Source organism: Manacus candei, unplaced genomic scaffold (genome assembly GCF_025592945.1).
Source record: "Manacus candei isolate 608988 ecotype Guabito, Panama unplaced genomic scaffold, ASM2559294v1 h1tg000014l, whole genome shotgun sequence".
In the NCBI taxonomy this organism is placed as follows: domain Eukaryota; kingdom Metazoa; phylum Chordata; class Aves; order Passeriformes; family Pipridae; genus Manacus; species Manacus candei.
Genome location: NW_026138062.1, coordinates 65,321,541 through 65,335,481, shown reverse-complemented (window position 1 = coordinate 65,335,481; position 13,941 = coordinate 65,321,541). Strand labels below are relative to the sequence as shown.

General features: G+C 43.5%; 1 protein-coding gene across 1 annotated transcript in view; it reads right to left on the bottom strand.

Annotated features, from left to right (window-relative positions):
* URB1 (URB1 ribosome biogenesis homolog) overlaps positions 1 to 13,941 on the bottom strand; it is a 42,000-nt gene that overhangs the window by 4,893 nt on the left and 23,166 nt on the right. The window contains exons 21-34 of the mRNA XM_051780312.1: positions 13,328 to 13,507; positions 11,834 to 12,695; positions 10,818 to 11,019; positions 10,459 to 10,636; positions 9,588 to 9,646; positions 9,249 to 9,439; positions 7,460 to 7,570; positions 7,308 to 7,371; positions 6,316 to 6,487; positions 5,682 to 5,784; positions 2,820 to 2,980; positions 2,352 to 2,463; positions 1,348 to 1,454; positions 675 to 818 (exon numbers count right to left, since the gene is read on the bottom strand). Coding sequence (XP_051636272.1) covers positions 675 to 818; positions 1,348 to 1,454; positions 2,352 to 2,463; positions 2,820 to 2,980; positions 5,682 to 5,784; positions 6,316 to 6,487; positions 7,308 to 7,371; positions 7,460 to 7,570; positions 9,249 to 9,439; positions 9,588 to 9,646; positions 10,459 to 10,636; positions 10,818 to 11,019; positions 11,834 to 12,695; positions 13,328 to 13,507 — 2,646 coding nt within the window. The remainder of the gene's footprint in view (positions 1 to 674; positions 819 to 1,347; positions 1,455 to 2,351; positions 2,464 to 2,819; positions 2,981 to 5,681; positions 5,785 to 6,315; positions 6,488 to 7,307; positions 7,372 to 7,459; positions 7,571 to 9,248; positions 9,440 to 9,587; positions 9,647 to 10,458; positions 10,637 to 10,817; positions 11,020 to 11,833; positions 12,696 to 13,327; positions 13,508 to 13,941) is intronic.

Genomic DNA, 13,941 nt, shown 5'->3' with positions numbered 1-13,941 from the left:
TGTAACTCGTTCTTTCACAAATTCAGAAATGGTCAGGATCTAATTATAAAACTTTTAGAAGGGCATAATTAGTAATTGGACTAGTATCTGATCAGCTTCAAGGTAAAATGTATCACCAACACCAATTGTTCTCAGCAACCCCGGGGAAGAAAAGACGTCTTCCTTTCAAAGCTTCATACCACAGGTGCTAGTCTTTCAAGAAGTCTTAAAGTAGCAGGACAATTTTATATTTTTGTCCAAGATTTCCACATCTGAGGTACTTTTAACAGACTGGATTTCTCAGGGTGGATGCTCACAAACCTGAGAGCTTCTGGAATGTGAGCTTCCTTCCTACTGCAGCACTGTACAGGTAACAAACATGCTGGTTAGGGAATACAGGGACCCAAAAAAGCAAAGGCTCTGGATGTAGGAGCAAGGTTGTGGTACACAACTGAGGCTCCATGATGGCAGGGAGCTGTTCCAGTTTCAGTGGATAAGGATGTGACTCCGCTTTCTATATAAGCAATTATTTCCCCCTCCACACATACACAAAATCAAAAAGGAATAGATTTTCTAGAGCACAAGGGAAGAGTCAGTTGCTCCTTTCTGCTTTGTGCTTGTTTGAGATCTCCAAGTCATGCAAACTTCTGGGGTTTGGGGTTTTTTGGTGGGCATTTTTTTAAAAAAATTCTTACCTGGGAGCCCTCATCACACAAAGGACTGTTGAAAAAGGAGAGAATGACCTGGAAAATCCTCTGGTAGTCATAAAGCTCATAGCAATGTTTGTCACGCAGTCCTTCCCCAAGAAACCTGAGGATCCACTCACGCTCTGTTTTGTACTAGAAACCATAAAGAAAAATATCCCCATAAGACATTTCCAAACAATACCTGCTCCTAAGAGCACAAAAACCTGATTCCCTGGGAGTGCCAGCTCAAGGCTTACCACAGCTTGTTCTCCATTTCCATCTCTATCAAATTTAATCACTAACATCCATCAGGAACAGTCAGTCTGCAGCCAAAATATGCACTGAAAATGGAACCTTAAAAGTTTCTGTTCCTAAAATACTTCATTTGAGCTCAGTGTTAATAATCTAAACTCGAAGATGAATGTAAGATAGCTAGGGCAGAATATTCTGTTTAGTGTGCTCACAGAGAACACACAGCACAACAAATTATTTCACTGTGTGTTACTATTAAGAAAACAACAAAGAAACGGGGAAATAATAACTTTAATTCTAATATGAAACAAAACAAAGGTGCCTCTAATTAACTACCTATGGGAGAAGGAGATTTTGTTGTATTTTAAGGGCTTTTTTCTATTATTGTCTGAGGAATTAGTGGATACCTAAGATGTGATCCTTACATTACCTCAAAATCAAAACTGTAGAAAAGCTGGAAAAATCCTGGAACTTTCTTCAGGTCCAAATACTGGTGTGATAGAAGAAATCTGTTTACCTTTATATACATATGCTCCTCTGTGAAGAGAAATAACTGTCATTGTGGAGGAGGAACACATTCCCAATACACAACCACAGAGAACAGTAAATGGCAGCTGTACTGGGCAATGTTCCAGCTGTGAGAGCAGCCCAGGAACTGCAGGAGGCCTCGTTATATTGCTGGGCATCCCTTCTCTTCTCCAAAATGAAAAGCTCAGAGTGAATGAGCACAAAGCAGGTGAGAAGATAAACATTCACCATGACTCTGATTTCACCAAATCCAACACTACTGCATTGACAGAACAGAAATCTGCAGCAAAGCAAGACGCAAAACCTCTACACACTTCAAGCCTAATTTTTTATCCTACAGACGAGACATGCCCCCCACGAGCAGTGAAACAAGTTGCCCTGAGGGACTATGCAGTCATCAGCCCTGGAGGTTTTGTAGGATCAGCCTAGAGGTCTGAAGGTTTTCTGGGACAAAGACCCAGCAAAGCACTCTGCCCTCACAGCTGCTCTGGGCAGAAGGTAGGGCTGGAGACCTCACAAGGTCCTTTCCAGATTGCCCTGCTCCCTGAGGCCATGACTCCTTTGCAACAGTGACTTAATGTTGATTCAGCATCCAAGGACAAGAGAACACTTGGGCTAATCTACTCTGATCTGCTGAGCAGGACCCTCACACTCATCCTCTGCTCACCTCCACCCCAAAATTACGAGGAGGTGGTGGTTTCACCACCACGTATCAGACTGGTTTTGTACACAAATACAAATAGCACTTCCCATTGCTTCAGGAAGGCAGCCTACACAATACTGAGAGTTTTTCTGTGAAATACAGGAATGCAGGATCATGGCTCCCACCAGTGTCACAGCCCTCCCCTCTTCCAGACATGCACAGGGACTCGCCCCAGGAGTGACATGCACAGGAGGTTACAGTACCTGGCTTCAGTATCTGCTGTGCCACACGAGCAATGTAGAGGGTCAGGGAGAAGGTGAACCTGAGGTTGGGCTGCCTGATTCCATTCTGCACAGTATCCAAGAGATACAGCAACTACAAAAGCCCAGAAGAGAAAAGCCTGAACCATAAACCGAATGAATATAACAGGAGTATGAATACATAAGTCAGCTTTCAGGATATTTCATAGGCTGTAACTCAAATATCAATTCCATCAGGATTTCCATTCCTATAAACAAAATTTCTAAGAATGTCTAAAACACATTTCCCCAGTTTTTCTGTCTATTGATTCTAACAGAAAGAAACATAAAGCGATAGAGGAGAAACAGTGGAAAAGAGGATAAAAAGTTGCTTTTAGCTCTTTCACCATGTGCATGTACATGGATGAGCAAAGGAGTGCCTATGACCTTCAAGGTCTCATCTGGCAGACTGGCAGTGGAGCTCAGCCTTACCTGGCTCTTCTCCCGAAAGCGAGCTCCTTCCAAGTGGGAGCGGAAGGAAGCCAGGACAAAATATGCAGCCGCTCTCATGCTGGAATCGTAGCTGCTCAGGGCAGCTACTGTGAGACCCAGGGCATTGACTTCCACAAACTTGTGACATGCCACCACACACTCTGTGGGAAGAGGGAAAAAAGACACAGCAAAGCCCCTGGTGAGTCCCATAGTACGTAACAGCACTATAATCCTTAACATTCCTGTTCATAAGCACCCATTTCTAGCTCTACCCTGACAAACTATGACCTCACCACATGCTGAAGGCTCCTCCAGCTAACAAAGGTGTTCTGCAAATCACTCTGAACAGGAATTCTTTACTTGAGTTGGAATTCATGAAGTCAGTCTCATTCATGTGAGACAGAGATGACCCTGCCTGCCTAGGGCATGCCAAGTTAGGAGTAAACTCTGTAAAGACATATCATATCTCACTGTTTAGGGAAAGCTGAGTACAAAGAAGAGCAAGAGGTAGAATTCACCTCCCCGGAGCATTTTCTGGGTGCCTAAAAGAAAGATCAGCAAATGAAAAGCCTACCTGCACTAAAAAGCTTCTGCAACAGAAAGGGCAGGAGAGTAACACATAAATAGTCCTTTGGCCACAGCAGTTGTCCCTGTGCAGGCAGGAGTGACTCTGCTAGTAAGGTCTGTTCCAAGCAAAGTACCAAACTGCACCTCTGTGCCCTTCTGGGAAAAACAAAATCCAGCCCAACAGAAAACAGGAAACACTCCCTTCAATCTAACATTTACCTTCCACAGCATTTTGCCATCAGGATTTGGTGTTTCTCATTTAAGGGCTCTGTGTTTTGAAGAGTTTGTCCCATTTCTACCCACTGATGGCTAGAAAAGACTTGGTGTAAAACTGACTATTTTAATTCCATTCACCAGGAAAGGAACACAATGGCACCTTTTGATGGTATTTTACCAGCTACAGTGCAAATGTACCATGGCGTTGAGTTTAGCAATTATATTAAGGTATTTTCTCCTCATTCACACTGAAGGTCAAGAGGAAGCTTCCAGAAACAAATATTCCTATTTAAGAAGGGGCCGTAGTCTTACTTAAAAGTATCCATATTTGATCCACTGATTTCCTCCCCCATCACTGCACACATAAACTAATATATATATATGATATCTTTATGTAAACAAATCACAGATTAATCCTGTCCCTGCATCAGCAGTTGGGCTGTTTCCCTCATCTTCTTCCCAATTGCCAGAACTCCTAAAACTCCATTTCATGCCTGGCAGATTCCTACCCAGCTTTGCTAGTTATGGGCCAGGTAACAGCAGAGTCTCTACCACCCCACCAGTCCAGTGCCCTTTGTCCCAGAGCCACCACTCTGCTCTCCTTCAGGCTGCTGGAGAACTACTAACAGGCACCAACCAGTCACACCAAGTGGGTGATTTCATGGGGTGGTGCCACGTAATGAAATCCAAGGTTCTCACTTCAGCAGTCCACAGATTTATTTGGAAAACTTTCTTCCACTAAAAACACGCAGTGGTAATATCTTGCATCGAGACTGCGTTCAACAATTAACATAAAATGACGAGTTATTATTTAAAAAACCACCAAGTTAATTCTATGTCTGACATACAGTTTGTTTAAAGGACCTCTAGAACCGTGATGGAAAAGCTTTCCACAAGATGCTTATCAGAGCTGAAGATAGACAGAACTTGTTATCTGCCCAACTCTAGAATGACTTTTTCCTCAGTGAGCATTAAATACTGTGCAAGAAGTCCGTGTTTATAAACTCAGCAGTTATGTTACATCTGTGCACAGGGCACTGTGCAGCCAGCACAAAGAGTAAATAAATAAAGAGCTGGGAATTCCAAGAGCAGATGACATGGTTTATAAGCACCATGGGACTCGAACTCATAAATCACTTGGGCCCTTTAAAAGTGCCCCTCTTACAACACCGACTCTCATTCAGTGTGGAACAGTAAAGAGGGTTGTTTTTCTCCTCTCCAGTTTCAGATTCAATACAGCCACTGTCTCCACAGCTCTGCAAGAACACGACGTTCTCAGTCTCGCTGCTTCCCACACAAGTGGCCACACAAGAGGGTCAGCACCAGCTGCAGTGCTGCTGAGGCTGAGCAAGAACCATCAGATGCCTCTCTCCAGCTCCGGTGGTGGGTGGTGATGGCATTGTGCTTTATTCAACTATTACACCCAGTTCCAAAGACATTGGCTGTCCACGCTCTTCATCCACATCCATCTCAAAGGTCCAGCACATTTACTGGATCATCTGAAATCCCTCCTCCTACGAAATGTCAAATAGTTCTGGTATCTTTTCTCCTCAGAGGACTGAAAGACAGTTCTTGTTCCTGCTGTACAGTTTAAACCATAGCTAAGGACAGGCTAAGAACACCCAAACAGGTGCTGTACTGCAAAGGTCTGGGTGAACAAAGGACTGTGAGTGTGGTTTCACTGGCAGACACTAACAGCCTGCCAAGTGCTTCTGATATTATTGGTGTGGAAAGCCAAATCTAGCTGTAACTACACAGTGGTTAACCATAACCAACACAGGGAGGGAGCTGGTTAGGAAATTCCTTAGGATACTTGTGTCCCTTTGATTTCTGGGGGCTCTCAGCCTATTCATAACACACACTGGCCCCATGCACCTCTGTCTGCTGGAAAGTGAGTTGGCTGAAGTTTCCATGTTCTATAACTACAGCCTGTAACAGGCCAGATCTCCAGCCAGTTCAGCCACAGCCCTCACTGCAGTACATTCCTTCTCTTGAAAGTCAGACACAAATTCCTTGTACTACTTGCTCCTGCAGCAGAGTAACCTGACACTAAATACCCAAGAGAAACATTCGCTTTACCTGGTCTGGTCAGTTCACTGAAGAGCTGAAGTAGAAAACAAGGATCATAGAAGTCATCAAGACTCTTGACAGTTTCATCTTTGTATAGTGACTCTTGTATTTCCTGAAACCAAATCCAAACCAGTATTTGTAAGGAACAACACCAATTTCCAGCTTGGTTTCAAACTTCCCCAACCACCTCATCCCAGGATAAACCAGTTGATACTACACCTTGTAAAATATAATGCAACACAGGGTGAGACATGCACTCAAGTGGTTAAATCTGGCCTTCACTACCAGGGCTTATTCACAACTATTTCTCCTCACCAGCACCAACAGCATGTCAGCAAACTTCAGGAAAGACTGGAGAGCCTATTGTCAGAGCATCCTTGGATACTCCAATTCTGGTCTCACACACATGACAGTCTTGCAATGCACAATCACACCTGCCAACAAGATGTGGCCCATATACTGCAACTCATCTGAAAAGTGGTCCTAAAGAATTAACTCCAGTCATCCTACGAATTGAAATTACTCTCCTGATGGAAACAAACTGCAATGTATTACATGAATGCAAGAAAGGAATGGCTCAAGTGAAAGGCTCTTTTTGCACATCCAAAGAAGGATAACCAAGGATAGCCTGCAGGAAAAGCACCTGTGATGGCAGCAGTCGGCGATGCTGAGGGAATGACAGAATTGTCTTCATCATCTTTTCTCGGTCTAGCAGACACAGAATCTCCTCCATGCTTGGTTGCTGCCAGAGGGACTTCCCCAGACTCTTGCAAGTCCTGTGATGCTCCACAGCAGCCGGACCCCAGAGCAGGATTCTTAAACATTGTTAAAGGTAAAGGCATTAGGAAACAGACTGCTGGCACTGAGCAGAAAGCAATTACAGGTTCAAAATAGGTATTTAAATTTTCTCTTCACTTGTACTTATTACCCCGTGGCAACATGAAACTAGAACTCATTTCCTGAACTCAACACCTTTTCCATCTATCACAAAGCTTTTTGAATTCAGTCTGAGAGTGTCTCATTAACTCTGTCCTACCCTGTCAATCCAAGTCAGAATGTACCTGCTCACAGAAAGTGCCTCTATATTTAAGCTCTAAGTGCAGGTAAGAATGAGCAGCTGCATTAAGAGACAGGGATTCAGACCTGCTCCAGCTGCCTAAGCCAGTGTTCTTGCACTGCTGGAAATATTTCTGCCCCCAGGACAGAACAGTGCATGTGAGGAAGGCAGACCAAAACCTTCAGTGTATGGAAGAACTCCTGCAACAGGCTTTCCTGTGGACTGTTCAGGCACAGGAAGGGGAAGAAGTCCTACTCTAATGACCAGAAGTCCTACACTTTGGCCTCCATCTCTGAGGACATCCCTATGGTGGGTAGTAAGTATGGAGAGCAGGGGACTCCTGAAATGAGGCACTTCCTCACGCAACCCACAGACACCCAAATGTTCGGGCAACACATGAGAAACAAGGTTGAGAATAGGAAATTCATAGGAAAAATGTTTCTAAAAGCAAAATTCACCTCTAGCTTTGACATTGTTCATTGTTTATTTCAGTCAAAAATAAGATCCTGGAAAAATGCCAGCTGTGAGACTGTTTATTGGTGTGTAGTTACTCCAACAAAGGAAGGTGCTCAGCCTACCTGGAGTTTATAAGACTTTGATTATTCTTCTCATACAACTGAAGCAGCAGCAGTATCTTCTGATCTAAAAACCACGATTGAACCTGAAGTTAGTCACCCATGGAGATGAAAGCCAGATGTAGGAAATGCCTTTCCCAGGGTAACACACTCACCTACAGCACTCAGAGTGGCCCCATAGGCCCCCAGCAGCACAGGGAGGTGGCTGCTCTCACACAGAGAGGGGCTGAGCTGCACAGCTGTCAGCAGAACATCCACCAGCGCCTCTGGAACAAGCACAGCTTTAGCCTGGCAGCTCCCAGTCACACAGTGCACATGTAAACACCCCCCCAGACCCTCTACAGTGGATGCACAGACAGGACTGTACATTTTACATCAAGATCTGTCTCTAGAAATACCAGAACCCATTTCCCCAACTAAACTAAAGGATAATTATGATGCATTTCATTGAAGTGGAACATCTTAAACCAGTATTCCCAAGCTGGACACACAAGGCATGTTGCCAGGTGAGGTCCCCAGTGTGGCACACATGCAGAAACTTTTCCACTTGCTCTCTGGTTAAAAAGGAGTGCTGTCCCCTACCCTGCCATACCTCCACTCCCTCCTCTCCCAGGAGGGCATCTAGAATGCATTATACTGGGAACAGGCAGACATCCCAGCAACCTCCCCAAGGTACTTGAGGAGTTATAGCAAGAACTTGTTAGTTCACACCCCAGCTGCAGTAACTACAAAAATGCTCCTACACTGTGCATTCCAACAGGGATCAGCACTGCAGAGTTCAGGTAGTTACTGAGCTACAGGAACTCTGTCCTGTAGCATACAAAAATCACCCACTTTGTTCTATAACTAACTAAGAAACAGAAAAAATAAGTGATCAGGTTACTAAAAGGCAAACAGGGTGTCTGTAGCACATTCAAAACCTGACTCCAGATTTCTCTACTCCCAGTATCTGAGAAGGCACAGGCTTTGGTCCCTAGTTATCTGCAGGAATCTGAAGAGCTCATAAAGCAACAGCCTGAGTGAATGCACTCTTGACATCAAGCTTCTGGAATATTGCAGTTAGCCTCAAAGGATCCATCTTGCTGCTCTACTGAAATACATTCTAAAGGTAAGACACATACAGTAAGCAGCAAAATCTATTCCTTATTTTTAATTTCACTAAATTTGTGACTTGACAAGAGCATTTTTCTCTTTTCAGGTGATTTAAAACTTGAAAGCTTGTTTACATGTTCCTCACCAATACACACAAAATTTGTTATCAACATGCTGCCCTGAAAATTTCCTCCCCTTTTTCTTACACAGCTCCTTTAATCAGTGAATCTCAAACCCCTGTGCTGTGGGGAAAAGCTGAGGTCTAGGCAGACTAAATGTGGTTAATGGTCAGGCAGCATTTCAGCAATGAAGAAACAAAGCCAATCCTACACATGAACTAGCATCCAATTTATATTCCAATTTATGAGGAAGGATATTCCTCGTGAAAGTTGCGGTATCAAATACACCTCATTTAAATTAACATTTTTTTGATGCAACTTGCAAAATCAACTTAAAATCTCCTGTATCAACCTATTTTAAAATGGGTTTCTCATCACAGGACCTATATGCACTTCTGTGATCTTATACTAACTGCCTCACAGAAAGCAAAAGAATCAATCCAAGACTTCAACTTGGTTTAAAAATACCCCAAAAAAACAAACAAAAAACCCAAACCTACTTTCCAGTAGTTTTAGAAATATTAGTGTTTAAAACCAGCACCAATAAAATATATGTAACATTTGGATCCAAGAACAGGTGCAATTTAAAACTAAATGCTAATATTCTGGAACTGTTTAATAGCTCTGCAAGTATTCATGTAGGTGGATAGATTACTGGATGGAGAAAATATAATGCAAGAAAGACAAGATTAACTATATTTAGTAAAGGCAAGAAGAAGATAAAAAAAAAAACCTCTTGTCTGGATGTTCATGCCATCTTCTCTTGACCTCAAGATGACTGACAAAAATAGAGAGTGCTGCGTGACCATCATGTGAAGTTTGGAGAGCTTGACTAAGCTCTGACTAAGTGAAGATTCTTTCTTGTATAGTAACTGTAAGGCAACATTCAGGACTTTCAGAAATGCTTCATCTCTGTAGCGGTACCTTTGGGAGCAAGGACCACAGAAAAGTCAGATCCCAACCAAACTCATAGAAACCTGCTTGAAATAAAAAGTTGTTTCAGAAATGAGAACTCTGCAAAGAAAGTAAACTTAGTAAAACCAAAGCAAATAATGAAAATGGAAACACTTACTTGAGTCCTGTCTTCACAAGGCTGTACCAGTCATCTGGGTCCACTTCTCCAACCATGCGCTGTGTGTGCAGCAAGTCAAAACAGGTGTTTACATTTGGCACACGGAGCTTCTACAGCTCATCAACACCAGCAATTTCTGTTCAAGGGACACGCTATCAACATGCAAGCCAAACTCAGGGGGGATGATCAAGGGATAGCAGGGAAAAAAGCTCTTGGATACAACAACCCTGTCTCCTTGTTCGAATGAAAATGCAAGGGTTGTTTTGTTGGTCTGCGAGCAGAGGAGCATATGGGCTGTATGTAATTGAAAAGCAAGCAGGTCTGTAGGTACCAAAAAACCCAAAGCCTCGAAACTCTTAACACTCCTGAAGTGTGAAAGGAATCAAAAGCAGGCAAGTCAAAGCAAGGGTTTCGGTACTAGGTCTTTGTGTCCTTAAACTAAGCAAGCTGTGCACGTGGCACGTGGAGGTGGCTGGGTGTATGTGTTCCATACAACAACTGATCAAAAGGATCTCTGCCCCAGACTGCAGATGCCATGGTAGGTGGGTCTTGGCAGAAGCGTCTTTATCACTTTTTTTTTTAATTAAAAAAAAAAAATCCACTGGCAACCTTTGATTTTTTACTCCTGAATACCTCATACTTTTGTCTTCAAAGGGGACTCCTAGCAGAAAGCAGTCATCAAGAACTCAAAACTGCTTTTTATAAAGTATTAGCAGGGCTAAGTTAACACCATAAAAGCTATTAAAAGTCCATGGAAATCATAATCTATAAAACAGGAAATCAAATCCAGTCTATATTTACCCAAGACACAAGTGTCCAATCACACAAATGCACACAGTGTCACACTGGCAAAGCAGATAAGAAGTCTCACCAGTAATTCCTCCAGCCTCAGCAGCGTGGACCTCTCCACTTCTTGCTTGCTTTCATCTTTATTGCTGCTGTACAAGGCAACTAACCCCTTCATGCAGGCTGATAACAGGCGTCTCCTCCAGGAATGCAGCTCCTCTGAGTTTTCAAGCACTCTGGATATGGCATCTGCCACTGTCCAACTGCAGAGAGATAGTTATTTATTTTTTTTGTTCATGTTTAATTTGCTTTTTGTATATGTTAAAAGTGTCTTGCTGCCAAAGCGCAGAGCGACAGATTCTGTGAGGAGAGGATGCTGTTACTGCTCACAAGATTTGCACTCAGGACAACCTGAGCCCTGAGAGGGCAACACACACTGCCCACCTCTCTTCATTCCCTGCTCTCTCAAAAGCAGCAGGAAGCTGGTCCATCAGGTTGCGCAGCCCTTTGCTTTCTGAAGATGGCAACAACTTTGAAAGAATTTGCAGTTTCACAGTAGTCTCACACGACACTTCTGTGTCCTGAATTCCAGCGCAGAGCTCCTTCCACAGAGCTTTCCTCAGGACAGGGGTAACAGCAGAGACAACTGCAGGGAGAGCAGAGGTCACAGTTTCCACCACCTACAGGTGTTAAGCAACAACACACTAATCCCAAATCATTTTCTAACCCAGGCCCAGATTATTCTGTTTCTCGGAAATGATGCTACAGGAGCTGCTTATCTGCTACAGAGAAGTGCTAGAGAAAGGCTTAGTTCTTTGCCCATCCTTTACTTTCCTGGGTGCTGACAAGGTCTTTTCACTGCTTGACCTTGTAGGTACAGCTACAGCTACAGTCAGCTTGTTTCCTTTGCTATTTATATTTCTGGGCAATAGGAGAAATGAAACCAAAGTGATCCTGTTCTTTCAAGTTGAATCCTATCTCCTCATTTTGCTGGTAAAGAATTTAACACTCTCGTCCATCAGTGTAATGCTGTTGTGAGTTTGGAAAGGTCTGGACTGCCAGCTTAGGAGGGCATGTAGCAAAGCTATAGTTGGAGATTTGTTTTAGAAGAAAATTTTGGATTCTGTAAAAGTTACAGCTCAGATTCTGCAAAACCATCTGGTTGGTGTGTTCCATCTGTGCCTATGCAAAAGGTTTTACTTCCTGTACTAAACCAAGAGAAGCACAAAGACAGATTTTCACACACACCAAGCATAAGGGCTTCAAAAGAGAAATGTAGGCAGCAGTAACTGTAAGAACATTTGGCTTCATTCTAACAGCCAACCCTCAGCACAGCTCTTAGTGCTGCAGAGGTGCTTACAAGAGTCATCAGAGGACAGACTCCTCAGTTTTATCACCTCTACTTATTGTGCAGAGGATCCAAGACTCCCAAATCAAACACAGATCAGTGGTTCCTTTACCTGTGGAAGGTCGGGTGAAATCATACTGGTCTCTGCACTGCAAATACACATTAATGAGTGGGAGAAAGCTCTCCATGTGCTTCCTGAGGTACTTCCCAGTGGCACTGCTCAGGCACCAGAGCTCAAACTGCAGCAGGTGAGTCCTGGAGTGCTTGATCAGCATGGCCACAATGGCAAGGGAGGTGTGGGAGCACTGGTTGAGGCAGTGAACCTGCACCTCGACGCCAACTGCGTGGGCAAGGACTGGCTCATTCTGGAGAGCCTGAAGGAAAACCTTCTCCAAATCTTTGCTGGCTGATGCTGACATCAATACCCCCAAAGCTCTAATGTGCTCTGTGGATAGCAGGAGCTCTCCTTGCTGAGGTTGCCTTTGGTAGCTGTCTGTGAGGAGCTGCACCAAAATCTGTCCATAGAAGCTCAACTGTTTCCCTTTCTTAGGGGATTTTTCAGGTTTCTGAGCAGTCAAGCTTGTCTCAGGAAGTCGCAGCATGGTTAAAGTGATGTCCTTCAGCTGAGCTGCACTCATGTATATGTGCAACTCCTCCAGAGCCTGCAGCTGGTGAGACTTCCTGGGAGAGATCCGGCTGCTGTCTTTCCCCACAGCCTGCAGCTCTTTCAAGACACTTTTTGTGATAGCTTCGAAATACTTGGACAACACATGTCTGTGATCCGTTGTGATGCTCTGAAAGATGGGGGCACCTGTTTTCAGCAGCTGGAGCACACCAGAATTGAGGTGAGCTGACAGGAGTTTCACAGTGACAGGGTTCAAACCAGGCTGAGGAACAGAACGTAGTTCTAAAGCCAGGAACCAACTCTCCAGCACAGGATGTCCGAAAATTAACATGAGTGTATCTTCCAGGGTCTGTAACAGATGGTTGTAACAATATCATGGAATGGAAAATTAGAGTTTGAGGCAAAAAAATAAAAGCATTCATCTGTCTATTTTCCACAGTTCATTAATTACAATTACTGAACATGAAATTGTCTACTAACTGCCCAGAGGATAAAAATATTAATGAACTACAAGTACATATATACCATTCTTCCACCGTTCAAGCTGTGGGGAGGCAAGGCTCCACTGAGGATTCTCCACATCTCCAGAGGAAATCTGCATATTTTGTCAACATAGTTTGATTCTAATCTCCACAAATTCACAGAACAGATGAAAGAAGGGAAAAAAAATCACTCCTCCAAGAACATAATTTTCATAACATAATTTTCAGGCTTTACAAAGGGTTTTCTGCAAAGGTGTTTCTTTCAGGACCTCTCCTGACTGTGTTGCTGACAGCTCAGGAGTGAGACTGTGGATGATGCAGCTGGGTCAGATTTCCAGACAGTACTCTGGTAACAGTACTTTGGTCCACATGCTCTATGTTGCTAAGTTCTCCTCTGAGACCTTAACAGCATCTGTGGTTAAGCAAAACTTATGACTATTTCCCTAGAGAATAAATCAAAGTTTACTAACAGATGCCTGTGTATCAAGGGACTTGGTACCTTGTCATTTGAAGACTCCTCTGTGATCAGAGATTCCTCATCCACAAAGAGATCTGACTCAGTCTGATGCTCCTCCCGTTTCTGCTGATAATCCAACTCTATCTGATTGCCCCGGCACAACAAGCTCTTCAGCAGGTCCACATAGAGGTCAACAAGTTGAGGACCAGAAGTTTTACTAAGCTGTGAAAATAAAGATACCTTGGAAATTGAGAAAAAAGAAGGATGGGAGCAGAAGGATAATTATCCAACAGGAATGGAAGTTAACTAAGAGCTACTTAGATTACAACATCTTCTGCAAGAAGGAATCGCTCCCCTCTGTAGGAACCTGATTCTAGGAAAAGTCTCAGGCTGCCAAATAAATATTTATAGATTTTCATCTATACTGTGACTTCTGGTGTAACACAGGCCAGTGAATTTCACCCTCTGGAAAGGCTTCTTAGCGACACCCAGGTTTATTTCAGGTTTAAATTCTCAGGTTTATTTGCACTCACACAGATCAGTAAGGTGACCCACACAAAGTAAATCCAAGACTCCTCAACAATCAGAAGAACAGACATTTATTTACAAATTAGGTGCAGCTTTGTCTGGTCCTCTGTAGCCTCAGTGAGAGCCAA